Source organism: Lathyrus oleraceus, chromosome 7 (assembly GCF_024323335.1).
Source record: "Lathyrus oleraceus cultivar Zhongwan6 chromosome 7, CAAS_Psat_ZW6_1.0, whole genome shotgun sequence".
Lineage (NCBI taxonomy): Eukaryota > Viridiplantae > Streptophyta > Magnoliopsida > Fabales > Fabaceae > Lathyrus > Lathyrus oleraceus.
Window position 1 is genome coordinate 272930678 of NC_066585.1, and position 17097 is coordinate 272947774.

General features: G+C 38.3%; 1 protein-coding gene across 1 annotated transcript; it reads left to right on the forward strand.

The window, feature by feature from the left end:
* The first annotated feature begins 11076 nt into the window (after positions 1-11076).
* Positions 11077-11868, forward strand: LOC127103400 (uncharacterized). The gene has a single exon (XM_051040664.1). The coding sequence runs from the start codon at positions 11077-11079 to the stop codon at positions 11866-11868; it is 792 nt and encodes a 263-aa protein (XP_050896621.1).
* Positions 11869-17097: the final 5229 nt, after the last annotated feature.

Here is a 17097-nt window from a genome sequence, read left to right on the forward strand (position 1 = left end):
ACTCGGTTAGGGAACAAGGAAAAATCCACATATATTGGGGTAACACCAATACAGCAAGGAACAACTACGGGAGGGGAAATGCGTAAATCGGAACAAAGTTGACATACCTATGCAAAAGGGGATTCAATTTTACAAAGAAATACGGGACCAAACTCAACTGGGGAAGAAAAACTTCAACACATGAGTAAAAGGAGATATATTATCTATTACCGGTTACTAGGTAAGAAGATAATATACTCTGACAAAGGGACATCCATTACCGGTTAGGGTAAACATATCAAGGATGACTCACTGAGGAAAATGAGGCGTATTCATTACTGGTTACTGGGTAAGAATAACCTATTGGGGAAATTAAACCAAATAGGAATTACAAGTACCTGTTACTAGGTAGAATACCAAAGAGAGAATATCTGTCACTGGTTAAAGTGAACATATCAAGGATAAACTCAAAGGGGAAAGTAGGATTTATATCTACTAGTTACTAGGTAGAATACCAAAGAGAGAGTATCCGTCACTGGTTAAAGTGAACATATCAAGGATAAACTCAGAGGGGAAAATAGGATTTACATCTACCAGTTACTGGGTAGAAGACCGCAAAGAAGAGAAAATCTGCCACTGGTTAAAGTGAACATATCAAGGATAAACTCTTTGGGGAATAAAATAGGGATTACGACTACCTTTTTATTGGGTAGAAAACCAAACAGGAAGAATATTCGTCACCGGTTAGGGTGAACATATCCAGGATAGACTTTCCAGGTGAAAACGAATCCGCTGGGGAAAACAAAGGGGTAAGTTACCTCTTACCGGTTACTAGGTGAAGGTAAAGTACTCAATCATCAAGAAGAATATTACCAGTTACTGGGTAATAAACTCTCGGGGATAAAAAGATCTATCTAGGTAATAATGAGAAAGAAAAGGTCAAACAAAGACTCAACCCAATGAGGATATAACTCAAGAGGAGTGGTTCCATCCAGATGATAAATTAGGGAGGAAACTGAAATAATAATTATCCACGAGGATATAACTCAGTGGGGAATGAGAAAGGATAAACTCTTTCTGCTAAAGGGGTTGACTCTCTATAATTGAAGGAGGACAAACACACCAAATCCGCTTGGGGGAATACTATCACCAAAGCAGGGTATCAGAAGAAAAAATTAATGCAATAAAATGCACAATGAAATATCTGATGTTGTGATTTATGCATGAATATGCATGCGTATGATTATGATTATGCTGACAAAACATCACAAAGGATACAAATAACGAAAATTTGAATCATCACTACAAAACACTTGGCTAATATCAACAACCACTGGAGAATTTTCTAGGGATGAAAATAAATCATCTAGCTCAGAATAAATTCAACTCTGGCTGGGGAAGGATAATGCTTCCAACCAATCACGGTAAACTTTGCGAGGGAAGAGAGCACTGCTAAAGGATAAAGATGGATCTGTTGAGGATCCTAAAATGAGTCAATGTTGCAGGGAATTTTAAGACAATACCTTATTAAATGGGAGACAACCTTGCAGGGGACATAAACAATACTGCTCAGAATCAAGCACTGTCGGGAATGAGGGAACTTTTATCATAAGACGAAGCTCTTCTGGGGATTCAAGAGGTAAAACTCTAAACGAGGAACCAGGAAAATTGTTGGGGATACTGTGACCTGTTGGAACAAATCAAAGACCATCATATTCCTCAATAATCATCAATTTCTTCTTGGAGATTGAGAAATAAACCAATTCCAAGGTCAAGATAACCAGATTTGTCAACTCACGCCTGGGAGGAGCTGTCACAGCTAAGCAACACACATAAATGCGTTGGGGATTTGGAGACCAAGTAAAGGTTCTAAGATATCCAGGGTTCACTCATCAAGTCACAAACTTGGAAATGTAGAAACACATGAATGCCTCAGCTGGGGAAAGATGAATTGCAAAGGGAACCAATCAATGGCTTCACCGGGGATGATAGATAGTATGGGAAGAAACTTATTAACCCTGTTGGGGATGAACGAAAAATTGTGAGGGAGGACAAAATCACCAAACCAACTACTCGAGGAAGACCAACAATGTCTCACACATCAAGACTTACCGTTCTTGATATTACTGTTGATGTTCCTTGTTGAAATTGATTATTCTTAAAGTAAATGCTTCGTTATTTTAAGAAAAATGATTATTCATTGATTTATCTAAAAATTATCATCATAAAAATTTAACTTTAAAACAGAAACAAATAAGAATATAAAATAATTGGATAAAATCTCAAATTTATTTAATAGAATGGTAGTCTGTAAATGACAAAACTCTATAGATCTTTACACATTTTGAGAATGGTAATTTACATGAAGAAGGGCTACATTAAATACAATGATCACTATTCTCCCTATCAACTTCAAAATCCAATGGGCTTGTCTTCAGTTGAGAATGATGGATCAGAACCAAATGACTGCTCAAGACTGTTTCAAAGATCAGGACCAGTCGGATACAGTTACTTGCCATAATCCTTTATTTTTCCTAGATTACCCCAAAGTGGAGTACTCAATCTATCGGGATAAATTTTCTGTTTTATGTCTCTAACTTTTGCCTGGATCGCCATTTCGGGTTTTTAATCCACCGAGACGCTCATTTTTGCCTAAGCCGCCCTTTTGGGTTTTTAACTTAACGAGTTGTTCTTTTCTTTTTAAGCAAATTATTTCTTGACTGCATTGGCATTCACAGGACGCATGAACTCTTCACCACCTATAGTTGTAAGAATCAATGCACCGCCTGAAAAGGCTCTCTTGAAAACATATGGGCCTTCATAATTAGGAATCCAGTTGCCCCTAGCATCAGGTTTGAAAGATAGAATCTTCTTGAGCACGAGGTCACCTTCTCGGAACACACGAGGCTTAACCTTCTTATCAAATGCTTTCTTCATTCTCTGTTGATATAACTGACCATGACACATAGCAGTCAATCTTTTCTCTTCGATTAATTTCAGTTGGTCATATCTGGTCTGGCACCCTTCATCCTGTGTCAACTTGGTTTCCATCAAGACACGTAATGACGGGATCTCAACCTCCACGGGGAGCATAACTTCCATACCATAAACAAGAGAGAAAGGGGTTGCCCCTGTTGAAGTGCGAATGGATGTACGATACCCATGCAAATCAAATAAGAGCATTTCATGCTAATCTATGTATGTCATAACCATCTCTTGAATGATTTTCTTGATGTTCTTATTTGTAGCTTCAACAGCCCCATTCATCTTGGGTTTGTAGGGAGAAGAATTATGATGTGCAATCTTGAAGGCTTTGCAAAGAGCTTCCACCATATTATTATTCAAGTTTGATCCATTGTCAGCAATGATCTTGCTCGGCACACCATAACGACATTTAATTTGATTCTTGATAAACCTTACAATGATTTGCTTGGTCATATTTTCATATGATGCCGCTTCAACCCACTTTGTGAAGTAGTCAATAGCCACCAGAATGAAATGATGTTCGTTTGAAGCTTTTGGCTCAATCATGCCAATCATATCAATTCCCCACATGGATAAGGTCCATGGGGAGGAAATGACATTCAACAGTTTCGGAAGAACATGAATCTTATCTGCCTAAATTTGACACTTGTGGCATTTCTTCACAAACTTGCAACAAACAGATTTCATTGTCAGCCAATAGTAACCTGATCTCAACATCTTCTTTGCCATAACATGTCCATTGGAATGAGTACCAAAGGAACCTTCATGAACTTCAGTCATCAACAGGTCTACTTCGTGTTTATCCATGCATATGAGAAAAACCATATCGAAGTTTCTCTTATAAAGCACATCACATTCAGGTAGAAGTTGCCAGCTAATCTTTGTTGGTGTAAGCCCTAGAGGTCAATACTTCTGGTACTTGTATCGAATTATTTATTATTAATAAAAAAATCTTTTTTCTTTATTATGTTTGTTTAATAAAGTCCCTAAAATAGCTAGTCCGTTTAATGTATCAAGTGTGACTTAATCATGAGATCCCATTAAACATAAGCACAATATTCTTAAAGTATCTGTAGTCGAGCTTTGTTGTGAAGTGATATAACATTAAAGCATTAATAATATTATGTACATAGACTGATGATCACATATCATGGATCATGGATAAGGAGTTGTCAAGTTTTAAACATAGGTATGAATATTAGGAGTAATATTTATACTGGATTGACCTTTAATGATAATACTATATAGAATGTTATGCAAAGTGTCATAAGTTATTCTCATGGTGATAGTGGTGTATACCAACCTTCGACCTGAAACCACTATGGACCCTAGATGTAGAGTCCAGTGCTTTATTGCTGATCAAACGTTATTCGTAACTGGATGACCATAAAGACAGTTGATGGGTACTTCATGAAGCATGCTGAGGGATATGAGTGACCTAGATGGAATTTTCCCATCCCGCATAACAGGATAAATGTCTAAGGATCCAATATACCATAAGATAGTGGCCACATACACTTAAGTGGTCTTTTTAGCTTACAGCCCACAAAAGTGGTTCTATAAATAGAACCCTTGTGCAGAAGCATTTCATTAGATAAAATTTCATTTCTCTCTATCTCTCTCTCTCTCTCTCTCACACACACACACACACACACACACACATTCAAAGCCTTCATTCGTAGCAGCTAACACTGAGACTGAAGGAATCCGTTCGTGTGGACTGAGTAGAGGCGTTGTCACCATTCAACGTTCGTGATCACTCCTTAGATCTACATCAAAGGTTTCAATCGCCACAAGAGGTAACAATTTCTATCACTGATCATGCCCATTCATAAGGATAACTAAAGGAGAAAATTTTAATTTCCTCTGCGTTTTGGATCGCCATTCTCCTTCAGTGGTATTAGAGCCACTTACAAAACCATGCATCTGATAGTTATTTATTTTTTGTATTTTCTATATTAATACGATTAAAAGATAGAATAAATTAAATAATAAACAAGTAATTAAATTTGGCATCATGTGTGTATGATTTGGATGATTGATGTTGACTATGCTTTGAAATCCAACGTTTGTATGGTGAAGCAGCGATACATCGATCGTCTATAGGTTACAGAAATGAGATCGATCAATTTATATATATGATATAAGTAATTCTGATGCAAAATATGGTATATATGATATATTATTTCTATTTCGTTTATTCAAACACTTAATGATTATTTTCCTTTGAGCGATCAATGGTCATTTGCTTCGGAATCCGACATTAGTATGATGAAGCAATGACGTGTTGATTAATCATACTGAATTAACAATCGAGGTGTGTTTGACGGTATGAAATTGTTGCATTAGGGTTCATGACGGTACAAGGGTTGTGCTGTCAAAGAGTTATGCCATTAAGGTTGTGACTGTACAAGAGTTGTGCTTTAAAGTATCAAGTGTTGATGCGAAAAAAAAGTCGATTTCAAATGAATTATTCATTAAAATTTTGCGTCGGGGCGCTGCCACCCTTGACCCCTGTCCGCTGAATGGTCAGCAGAACCACCATCCGCTGAACGGGCAGCGGAACCACTATTCGCTGACCGGGCAGCGGAACCCCCGACTAACTCTGTGTAGTGTGATCAATCGCCAAAATTTAATTTGATTTATTTAATTAAAAGAATTTAAATTAATAGTTATAATGTGTTTATTATTATTGTGTTGTGGTGATCGGTCATGGCCTTAGTTTTCCTTTATTTTGTTTTTGGGATTTTAAAATACGGCATGTGCATCGTGCCTCTCTTTTAATCTCTTAATGTAACTTCTTTTCTCATCTCACTCTCTCGTATGTAAAACAAGTTTCTTTTATATAATGTAATGTTATGAAGAAAGAGAAGAATACAATATCAAAGGAGGACAACCTTGAAGATCTTGCTTGGAGAAGCTTAGATCGTTATTAGGTTAGCTTAGGTTCTCCTATTGGCTTGGGAAAGCAATTACGCTAGGGGCCATAACTATTTCATTTTGTATGTACGTTGATGCATGTAAATGTATGTTGATGCATGTGAGTGATGATTTATATGATGAATAAGCCGGTGAGATCAAAATAATTGCAAATTCCCTCAAATTAAATACTAAGTTTATGCTTTCCAAGTTTTAGCACTCACCAAGACTAGTATCGAATAATGTAGGTTTCGCCTACGTGAGGTGTATGTTCTATATTAGTAAGGTGTGATGGGATAATTGTAATATCCAATTTCTAAAATAATGGGTCAAACTTAACTAAACAAATTATAATAAGATTATATATGTTTAGAAGTAAGAGTTGGAAATGATCTATATGATGGATTGGAATAAGGAGTTATTCACCCAACTAAAATATTTTAGAGTTGTATTAGATACAAATGGAAGGAGTTCCTACCTAAATAACCTAGTTCTGTGTAATACGCCTACGCGGACTTAAAATAAAGTGAAATGTGGATCTCGACTCACTAGAAAATCTTCCAATGGGATTTTCCGAATCAAATGGCGAGGGTCATTTGTTTTGAGTAAAATAATGGGAGCATATTTAATTAAAGGCCTAATTAAATATGTTATTTTAGTGGTACTTATATTTTCATATTTTTCATGTAGGTTACCATGACAACAAACACCTCTAACGACATTTTACGATCAATCCTTGATAAAGAAAAATTGTCTGGGATAATTTTTTTGGATTGGCACCGAAATTTGAGGATTGTCCTCAAGCATGATAGAAAGTTGTATGTCATGGAGAAACCTGTTCCTGAAGAGGAACCTCCTAGTTCTGCACCTAAGGCAGAAAGAGATGCTTATAAGAAGCATGTTGATGATGCCAATGAAACTGCTTGCCTCATGCTAGCTACCATAAACTCAGAGTTGCAAAAGTAACATGAGAACATGGTAGCATTCAATATGATTGGACACCTGAAGATGCTCTATCAAGAGCAGGCAAGACATGAAAGGTTTGAAGTTTCAAAAGCCCCTTTTGCAAAGCAAGTTAGCTGAGGGAGCCTCTGTAGGTCCCCATGTGCTCAAGATGATTGGGTATGTGGAGAACCTTGAGAGGTTGGGTTTTTCCCTCGGAAAGGAACTTGCGACTGATTTGATCTTGCAATCATTGCCAGATAGCTTCAGTCAATTTGTCCTTAATTTCAACATGAATGATATGGACAGAACTCTTCCTGAACTGCTAGGAATTTTAAGAACTGCTGAGCAGAATTTGAAGTCAAAAGGGAAGTCCATTCTGATGATCGGAAATGGAAAGAGACAAAACAAAAGACCCACCAAGCAGGGTGGTAAAGGGAAAGGCAAGGAAGTTGCCAAACTCAAACCCATTGCTCCTGCTTTGAAGCCTAATAGAGGAAAAGCAAAGGAAGGAACCTGCTTCCATTATGGTAAGACCAGACACTGGAAGAGAAACTGCCCAAAGTATTGTAAGATAAGAAGAATGGAGTAGAGACTTCAACTTCAGGTATTTTTTTATTGAAATTAATCTATCTACTTCTGTATCATGGGTATTAGATATTAGATGCGGTTCTCACATTTGTACCAATGTGCAGGGGCTAAAAAGGAGTAGAGATTTGGCAAAAGGTGAAGTTGACCTACGGGTTGGCAATGGAGAAAAGTTTGTTGCTTTAGCCTTAGGAACTTATGTATTGACTTTACCTAGTGGTCTAATAATTCAGTTAGAGAACTGTTATTATGTACCTGCAATTAGCAGGAGTATTGTTTCTGTTTCTTGTTTGGACAAGTTTGGTTTTTCATTCATAATAAAGAATAATTGTTGCTCCACTTATTTGAATGATATATTTTATGCTACTGCACAAATGAACAATGAACTATATGTCATTGATCTTGAAATGTCTATTTATAACATTAATACTAAAAGGACGAAACATAATGAGTTAAATCCAACTTACCTTTGACATTGTCGATTAGGCCACTTAAATGAGAAACACATTTCTAAACTCCATAAAGATGGACTCTTGGACTCTTTTGATTATGAATCATATGAGACATGCAAATCTTGTTTAATTGGAAAGATGACAAAGTCTTCATTCATATGAAAAGGTGAAATAACTAATGATCTTTTGGCCCTCATGCATACTGATGTATGTGGACCACTGAACATACCTGTCAGAGGAAGTATTCACTACTTCACACATTTACTGATGATTTCAGTAGTTATGGTTATGTGTATTTAATTGATCGGTCACCAATTCTACTAGTTTTCTGACACTCATTCGACATTAATTCATGAAGTCGATAACACTTTGTTTTACCTTTTTATTATTTTGTCAAGTAAATTGTATGCTCGCATTTCCATTCGTGCTTGGTTATTATCTTTGGTTTTTGTCAATGTACTACATTTTATGCTTTCTTTTAGGTAGTTCTGTTGGTTTTCAGGTGCAAGCAAGAATGTCCAAAGACTCGCCAAGGGAATCAGGCGTTTTGGGCTCACGGGGGAAGAAGTTTTGAAGATACAATGGCCCTAACACGACCGCCCATGTCACCTGACAGGGCCCGTGACAGGGGAAGGATAAAAGAGGAGGTTGTGGAAGAAAATAGTGGGCTGACACAGGTGCCCATGTCAGCTGACACAACCCGTGTTAGCAAGTCTGGCATGGGCGTTTTAGAAACTAGAAGCAGTAAGCCAACACGGAGGGCCGTGTTGCCTGACACAGCCAGTGTTGGCTTGTACGCCTCATCTTCTAATTTTATTGGATTTTTAGAATTGCTGACCCCATAGGGCATTTTGGGTATTTGCTACATCGATTAATTGATCAACGACTATTTAGGGTACTTTTAAAGGAAAAGAAAATATGACTTTTTACATGACAAAGATTGGTACAATTGAGATTGGTACGATCAAGAGTTTCAGAGAACGAAGGTCCTTCAAGAGCGAATGCGATTGAAGATCAACGGAATCCCCATTTCTTGTAATGTCTAATTTAAATGTTGTATTTTCTTTGAATAATATGAGTTGCTAAACCCCCCAATGCTAGGGGGACGTCCCTGATTTGATCATGTAATGACTTTGAATTCTTAATTATATCAATGTTATGTTTGTTATTCAATTTAACTGCAATGTTTTTAATGCTTTTGTTATCAGAAAAATAAGGATTGTTATATGGTTAACAATTTGCGGGATTGCAATTATTATGTTTTTTGCAAAATTAAGATGCAGTAGATATCACCTAGGACTAGGGATACCCTATGGTTACTGGTTATATCTTGTTATTTCAAAAAGCTTGGTTTCTTCGTAATTTCCTAAGGACTTAGGTATTAAAATGAATGACCAAAGATTTCCCTCTAAGGTTTTAGGAGGAAACAATTTTAAGATCTATAATTGAATATTTGAACTGGTTGAGGAGATATACATTCAAGGTGATTGTAGGAAATAATCACACACCGTACCTTGGCATGATTTTCATATTTGTGTAAAAGCTTTATTTTGCATTCTATTTAACTCAGTTATATTGTGGATTTACTCTAAACCTTAAAACTCATGTTTTTGTTTAATTGAATCACGATTTAAACTAATATTACTGCGTGGTCCTCGAGATCGATATTTGGGAAAATTCCCTATTATTACTACATTGGAAAAATAATACACTTGCTATTTTATCGATCAAGTTTTTGGCGCCGCTGCCGGGGACTGCCAAATATAAAGTTTAAATTTAGTTCAATTGAAATTTTATTGCTCTGCAACTAAAATTTATTCCCTATTCTTTTTGGTATTTATTTCGATCATTATCAATTAATTTGTGTCTAATATTTGTATGTGAGGTAAGGCCTCAATTGATTTTCCTTTTGATGCAGAAATCGAAAGAACTTTGTGTGCAAGACTCAGACAAGCTAGATTAGCAAGATTGGAATCAGAAGAAGAACAACTTTCCATTCATTTAGGTTCAGATTCAGGTTCGGGGAGAGAGAGAGATCAAAATAATGGGGGAGAACCCACCACCACCAGAAAGACTGTTGGGTGACTACGGAGGCACAAATGCACTAACCAGAAGATTAACAATTGTCAACCAACCGGTGAATGTGGATAATTTTCAGCTACATCCAAGTACTACTAATCAACTTGAAAGAAAGAATTTCACTGGAAAGGTAAATGAAGATGCAAACAAGCATTTGCAGAGATTTCTGACCATGAGCAACACTCTAAAAATTCATGGCCACACAGAGGAAGCAAAGAAGTTAAGAATGTTCCCATTCACCTTAGCGGAAGAAGCTGAAGAATGGTTCTATTCTCTCCCAGCCGGTAGCATTACATCATGGGAAGATATGGAAAAGGCTTTCCTGAATGAGTATTTTCTAGCATCGATGTTTCTGAGAAAACAGTATGAAATCCTGAACTTTAAGCAAAAAGATGGTGAACCTTTGGGAGATGCTTACAAGAGATTCAAAAGGGTCCTAGTAGCTTGCCCAACTCATAATATGGATCCAACAGAAAAGATGCAGATGTTTGTAAATGGTCTCAAAATAAAGATCAAATAGTTGATTAATACCGCAACTGGTGGCTCAACTAATTTCTCAATAGCCACCGGTATCAAAAGTATCATTGAAGCAATTGCTACTAATGAAAACTTGGAGTTGTATGAAAAATGTATAAGTAAAGCTGAAGGAGTTATTGATATGAAGCTAGAAACTAATAGAATCTGTATAGAAGATACTATCGCTGCCAAAGTCGAAAAGAAGCTGAAAGCGATGAATATAGGTACCCAACAGGTTGCTCAAGTCCAACCTGCTCCTCTCGTCTACTATGAGATTTGTAATGGCCCGCACCAAGCAATATAGTGTTTTGCAACTCCTCAACAAGTTGAAGAAATAAATTTTTTGAAGTAGAATAATCCCTATTCCAACACGTACAATCCTGGTTGGAAGAATCATCCTAACTTCTCATGGAAATATCAGAAAGGGAATGTTCCTCAACAAGGTCAAGGTCAATATTAAACTCAATATCAACAACAACAGCAACGACAAGCCCCTAAGAAAGCAGATTGGGAGATTGCTATTGAAAGAATGGCAGCTCATAATGTTCAATTCCAAGAAGAAACTAGAAACAATCAGAAAAACACTACCGCTTCCATAAAAAATCTTGAAGTTCAAATGGGTCAGATAGCACAACAATTAGCCTCAAGTTCTCAAGCACAAGGTGCTCTACCAAGTGCAACTTTGACAAATCCTAGAGAGCATAATAATGTTAGTGTTGTGACAACGAGAAGTGGTAAATCTCATGAAGTCCTTGAGGAGAAGGCTGAAAATGAAGATCAATTGCTTGAAGTAGACGTTAAGATCAAGGAAAATGAAGTTGTAAGGGAAGAATTGGTTGCACCTAAACAAGTGGTGAAAGAAAAAGTCATTGAACCAAAACTGATCATTAAGCTTCCCTTTCACACCAGAAATAAGAAAAAGGGGAAACATGAGAAAAAATTTGAAAAATTCCTAGAGTTGTTCAAGAAGCTAGAAATCAACATTCCGCTTTTGGAAGCACTTGAACAAATGCCTACCTATACCAAGTTCATGAATGACATCATTTCTAAGAGGCGTACCATTGACACCAACCCGATTATTCTAACCGAAACTTGTAGTGCTATTTTGCAGGGTATGAAATTTCCAACGAAGAAGAAAGATCGAGGAGCTGTCACTATCCCTTGCACCATCGGAGATAGGTCATTCAAAAAAGCTCTTATTGATCTAGGAGCCAGTGTGAGTCTCATGCCGTTATCCATTTACAAGAAACTGGGTATAGGGGCTGTGCAAGATACTAGGATGACACTCCAATTCGCCGATCATTCAGTTAAGAAACCTTGTGAGATAGTTGAGGATGTTCTAGTGACGATTGACAAGTTTGTATTCCCGGTGGACTTCGTGATTCTAGAAATGCTCGAGGATGAATAGATTCCTCTCATTCTTGGGAGACCCTTTTTAGAGACAGGAAGATGTATGATCAACATATAGGAAGGTACTATGACTTTAAAAGTCTATGATGAGGAATTAAAAATTGATGTTCGAAACACCATGAAATACAAAGATGATATTGGTACTAGTCATACTATAGAGGTTCTAGATCAAGTGATTGCTTATGATAGTCCTTTGAATGCACCGAAATTACCTTTGGAAAGAGTGTTGAGCTTGTCCATTTTTTACGGTGATAAAGAAGTGGACAACAGGGAATCAGAAGTGCTAGCCATGATGAACACACAACCCCCTTGGAAAGGATCTCGACCACACCGGTGGGAAGATTTATGACTACCTCAATCATGCGAGGAGAATAAAGAGTCCAAGAAGGGGACGGAGTTGAAACAAATTCCTGAGAATCTCAAATATGTCTTCCTTGAATCTGAAGGTAAATGCCCGACTATAATAAATTCGAGCCTCAAGAGTATCCAAGAAGAGAAACTCATCCAAGTCCTAAAAAAATACAAGAATGCCATCGGATGGGAAATTGAGGATTTGAAAGGTATTAGCCCTACACTGTGCATGCATAAAATTCTCATGGAAGATGATCACAAACTTGTGGTCCAGCCCCAAAGAAGACTTAACCCAGCAATGAAAGAAGTGATTCATAAGGAAGTGGTGAAGTTGTTAGATGCTGGTCTTATCTACCCTATATATGACAGCCCATGGGTGAGTCCGGTACATGTGGTCCCCAAAAAGGGGGGGGGGGACCCCCGTCATTTGAAACGAGAAGAATGAGATAATCCCTACAAGGACAGTTACAGGTTGACGAGTGTGTATTGACTAGAGGAGGTTAAACATCGCGACCAGAAAAGACCAGTTCCCTTTGCCATTCATTGATCGAATGTTGAAAAGGCTAGCTGGTCATGATTACTACTGTTTTCTAGATGGATACTCCAGGTATAATCAAATTGTTGTTGCTCCGGAAGACCAAGAGAAGACGACATTCACATGCCCTTCTGGTGCATTTGCATACATAAGAATGCCATTCGGCCTGTGTAATGCTCCATCCACCTTCCAACGTTGCATGACTTCCATCATTGCTCACATGCTTCAAAAGCATATGAAAGTGTTCATGGATGACTTTTCTGTCTTTGGATCGTCATTTGATAACTGTTTAACTAACCTTTCTCTTGTTTTAGACAGGTGCCAACAAACGAATTTGATTATGAACTGAGAGAAGTGCCATTTCATGGCGCGAGAAAGAATAATCTTGGGTCACAAAATTTCCTACAAGGGAATTGAAGTCGACCAAGCAAAAGTGGAGGTGATATCTAAACTTCCGCCTCTGGTTGACGAAAAAGGTATCAGGAGTTTCTTACGACATACAGGTTTTTACTGCAGGTTCATAAGAGATTTCTCTAAAATAGCCAAACCGCTGACCACTCTATTGGTTAAGGATAAGGCTTTTGTGTTCGATAAAGAATGTGCCACAACTTTTGAGACATTGAAAAACAAATTAGTATCGACACCAATTTTTATTGCCACTGATTGGTCTCTCCCATTTGAGATCATGTTTGATGCTAGTGATATTGTTGTAGGGGCAGTTCTAGGACAACGGAGAGAGAAGTTGTTACATGTCATTTACTATGCTAGTCATGTGCTGAACCCTGCACAAATGAACTATGCAACTACTGAGAAGGAGTTGTTAGCAGTGGTTTATGTATTTGATAAATTCTGGCAATATCTATTAGGATCGAAGGTTGTTGTTTATACTGACCATACTGCTTTGAAATATTTATTTGCTAAACAAGATTCTAAGCCGAGGCTTCTGAGATGGATCTTGCTCCTCCAAGAATTTGATGTGGAAATTAGGAACAAAAGGGGATGTGAAAACACCGTTGCCGATCATTTGTCTCGAATGTCACCAATTGAAGAAACAGAAGACAAGAGACCAATAAAGGATGAGTTTTCTGATGAACACATCCTAACTGTCATTGGTATCCATTGGTTCACAAACTACACGAATTATCTGGTAGGTGGTGTAATCCCTAATGATTTCGATTCTAACAAGAAGAAAAAGTTTTTACATGATTGCAGGTTCTACTTGTGGGATGACCCATTCCTGTACAAGAGAGGAGTAAATGGACTAGTCAGAAGATGTTTCCTGGAGGAGGAACAAAGGGATGTGCTTAGACCTTTTCATGACTCAGATTATAGAAGACACTTAAGTGGTGACAGAGCAACAACTAAAGTCCTTCAGTAGAGTCTATACTGGCCCGCACTGTTCAAAGATGCACACGACATAGTCAAGGAGTGTGATAGATGTCAAAGGACATGGAATATTTCTGAGAGGAATCAGATGCCGCAGAACGCCATGCTGGAAGTCGAATTGTTTGATATGTGTGGAATAGACTTCACGGGATCGTTTCCACCCTCATTTGGAAATAATTACATCTTAGTAGCAGTGGACTATGTGTCAAAATGTGTGGAAGCGGTGGCATTGCCCACTAATGATTCTAGAGTGGTAGTGACTTTTCTTAAGAACAATATTTTCTCGAGATTTGGAGTGCCGAGAGCACTTATCAGTGATGAAGGTACTCATTTCTTAAACAAACTGATGGAAAATATGCTGAAGAAGTACAATGTTAAACACAAGATCGCCACACCGTATCACCCTTAAACGAGTGGCCAGGTCGAAGTGTCTAACAGGAAGATAAAGTAAATCCCATAAAAGATTGTCTACGCATCTCGAAAAGACTGGACAATGAAGCTGGAAGATGCACTATGGGCATACAAAACAACATTCAAAACGCCTATAGGTATGTCCCCCTATCAGTTAGTTTATGGTAAAGCTTGTCACTTTCCACTTGAGTTGGAGCACAAAGTGTTTTGGGCTTCCAAATTCTTAAATTATGATCTTGCCAAAGCTGGTGAATCCGGAATTCTTCAACTGCATGAGCTAGAAGAATTTAGGAATCAAGCTTATAAGAATGCCAAACTTTATAAGAAGCATACAAAAAAACTGGCATGGTCAGAAGATCCTGAGAAAGAAGTTTGTGGAGGGACAGTTGGTGCTCTTGTTTAATTCCAGGTTAAAACTTTTTCCGGGAAAGTTGAAATCTAGATGGTCCGGTCCGTTCTTGGTTCACCGAGTGTTTCCCCATGGAGCTATAGAACTTAAAAATCAAAGTAACGGGGACACATTTAAAGTGAACAAACAAAGATTGGAACCTTATTACAAAGGGCAAGAGAGTGGGTTGATAGACAACGTTCGTCTCAAAGGATAAGATGGACGACCGTCGAGCCATGCGATATTAAACGAAGCGCTTCGTGGGAGGCAACCCACGTTGTTTAATTCTAACGATTTTAGTTGTTTTAGTGTGTTTCATTTTTTTTATTTGTAGGTTTACGCAATAATCACATAGGACGGAAGGAGAGGTTTGAACTCAACCAGGAGAATTCAGTATGTCATAAGAGCAAGGAGAGACAGGTCAAAAAAATAGTTTTTTTTTGCAAAAAATAGTATCCTGACACGGGTGCCCGTGTCAGCTGACACATCATGTGTCAGGGTATGCCCAAAAGAGGAAAACACTCGGTGACATGGCTCGTGTCAGACCTACTGAAGCAATGGATTGGAAAACAGAATCCTGACACGGCCGCCAGTGTCACGGGACACGGCCCATGGCAGGCAGCACGTGTTCAACATCTTGGGTGTTTAAACTTCCCTTTGTATGGACCCTACCCAATTTTTTCACCAATAAGCACCATATTAACTCATCATTACTCCTAATAATCAGAGTTTCTCCACTTTTCTCTCTCTTTCTCACTTAACCTTCCTTCTTCCTCCTTTTGCTCTCACAAAACTCCATAACCTCCACCATTAAAGCTCATTCCTTTATCACTTTAAACCTTCCAAATCGCCTACTCCCTTCATAAAAGCTGCTCCATTTTCCGCCCTCTACAAGTACACGGTAATATTTCCTCCTAACTCCATCATTTGTTTTTGCTCAAAATTTTTGCAGGGACCAAATATGTCGCCAAGATGAATTGCTAAGGGAAAGCAAGCGAAGGCTAAGCCGTCAAGGCCTCGAAAGAGGACTATTCGCCATCCAAATTATCACGACATCATCTTAGACAACCTTGAGCATGATAGGCGTTATTCGTCTCACGTCAAGCGTAAGATCACGCCAACGAGGTGTTTATGCTCTGACACTCTAGCTCAATTGGGTATGTCTGAAGAACTGCATAGAATGTTTCATATGCTAGGCATGTTAGAGTTTTTGCACTGTGAGGCGCCTACTTTTGAGTGTATAACTTTGGAATTTTTGAGTACTATTGAGTTAAGCCGAAGAAGGAGTGGACAGGTACCACGATGTACTATGGTGGCACTATGCATTTCAGGTTATATAACGTTAACCATGAGTTGACGGTTGAGAAAATAGGTGATATCCTCCATGTACCCCTGTATGGTCCTAGAGTTGTTCCGGATAGTTTTGATGTTAAAACTTTCTGTTTAGCCATTACTGGTCTGACCAATTATGTGGCAAAGGGTGCTAAGGCATCTAGGATTCAGAACCCCTGTTTCTGCTATGCTTAGAAGGTACTAGCTTTCACACTCTTTGATAGGGGTGATAGTATCGGGGTGGCTAATCAAAAGGAGTTGTTCTTTCTCTTTGCCATGGAAAACAGGGTGGCTGTGAGTGTTGCAACATTTACAGTTGACTACCTTGGTAGAGTGGACATAGCTACTCAGGAAAGAATCTCCATTTGGGGTATAATCACACAGATATCCCACCATTTTGGATACAACCATGCTGCCCTGAAGTAGACACTAGTGTCAGGTAAGAATAAGATGGACATGAATGCTCTAGTTCAGCAATGTATGATCTCTCAAATCTCAGATTATTATGCTTTGATGAGTTATAACCAGTTTATCATGGCACTTCCTAACCCTGCGAGGATATACATTTCCGACACTGCTAACTAGTTATATAAGAGTGTCGTACATGATGATATGGACGAGCACAATGCTGACACTTTTGCTACAGGTGACCAACACGGGGAAGATGCGCAAGAGCAAGAGAAGTTTGTCCCTCCATAAGAGGACACCATATATACAGGTGTCGGATCGTCATTTATGACACCTGACCAATGGTTGTGGATATAGACTGAGATCGTTGATCTCCGAGCGAAGCAGGCACGCCAAGGAGTCGAGCAAGCTCGTCA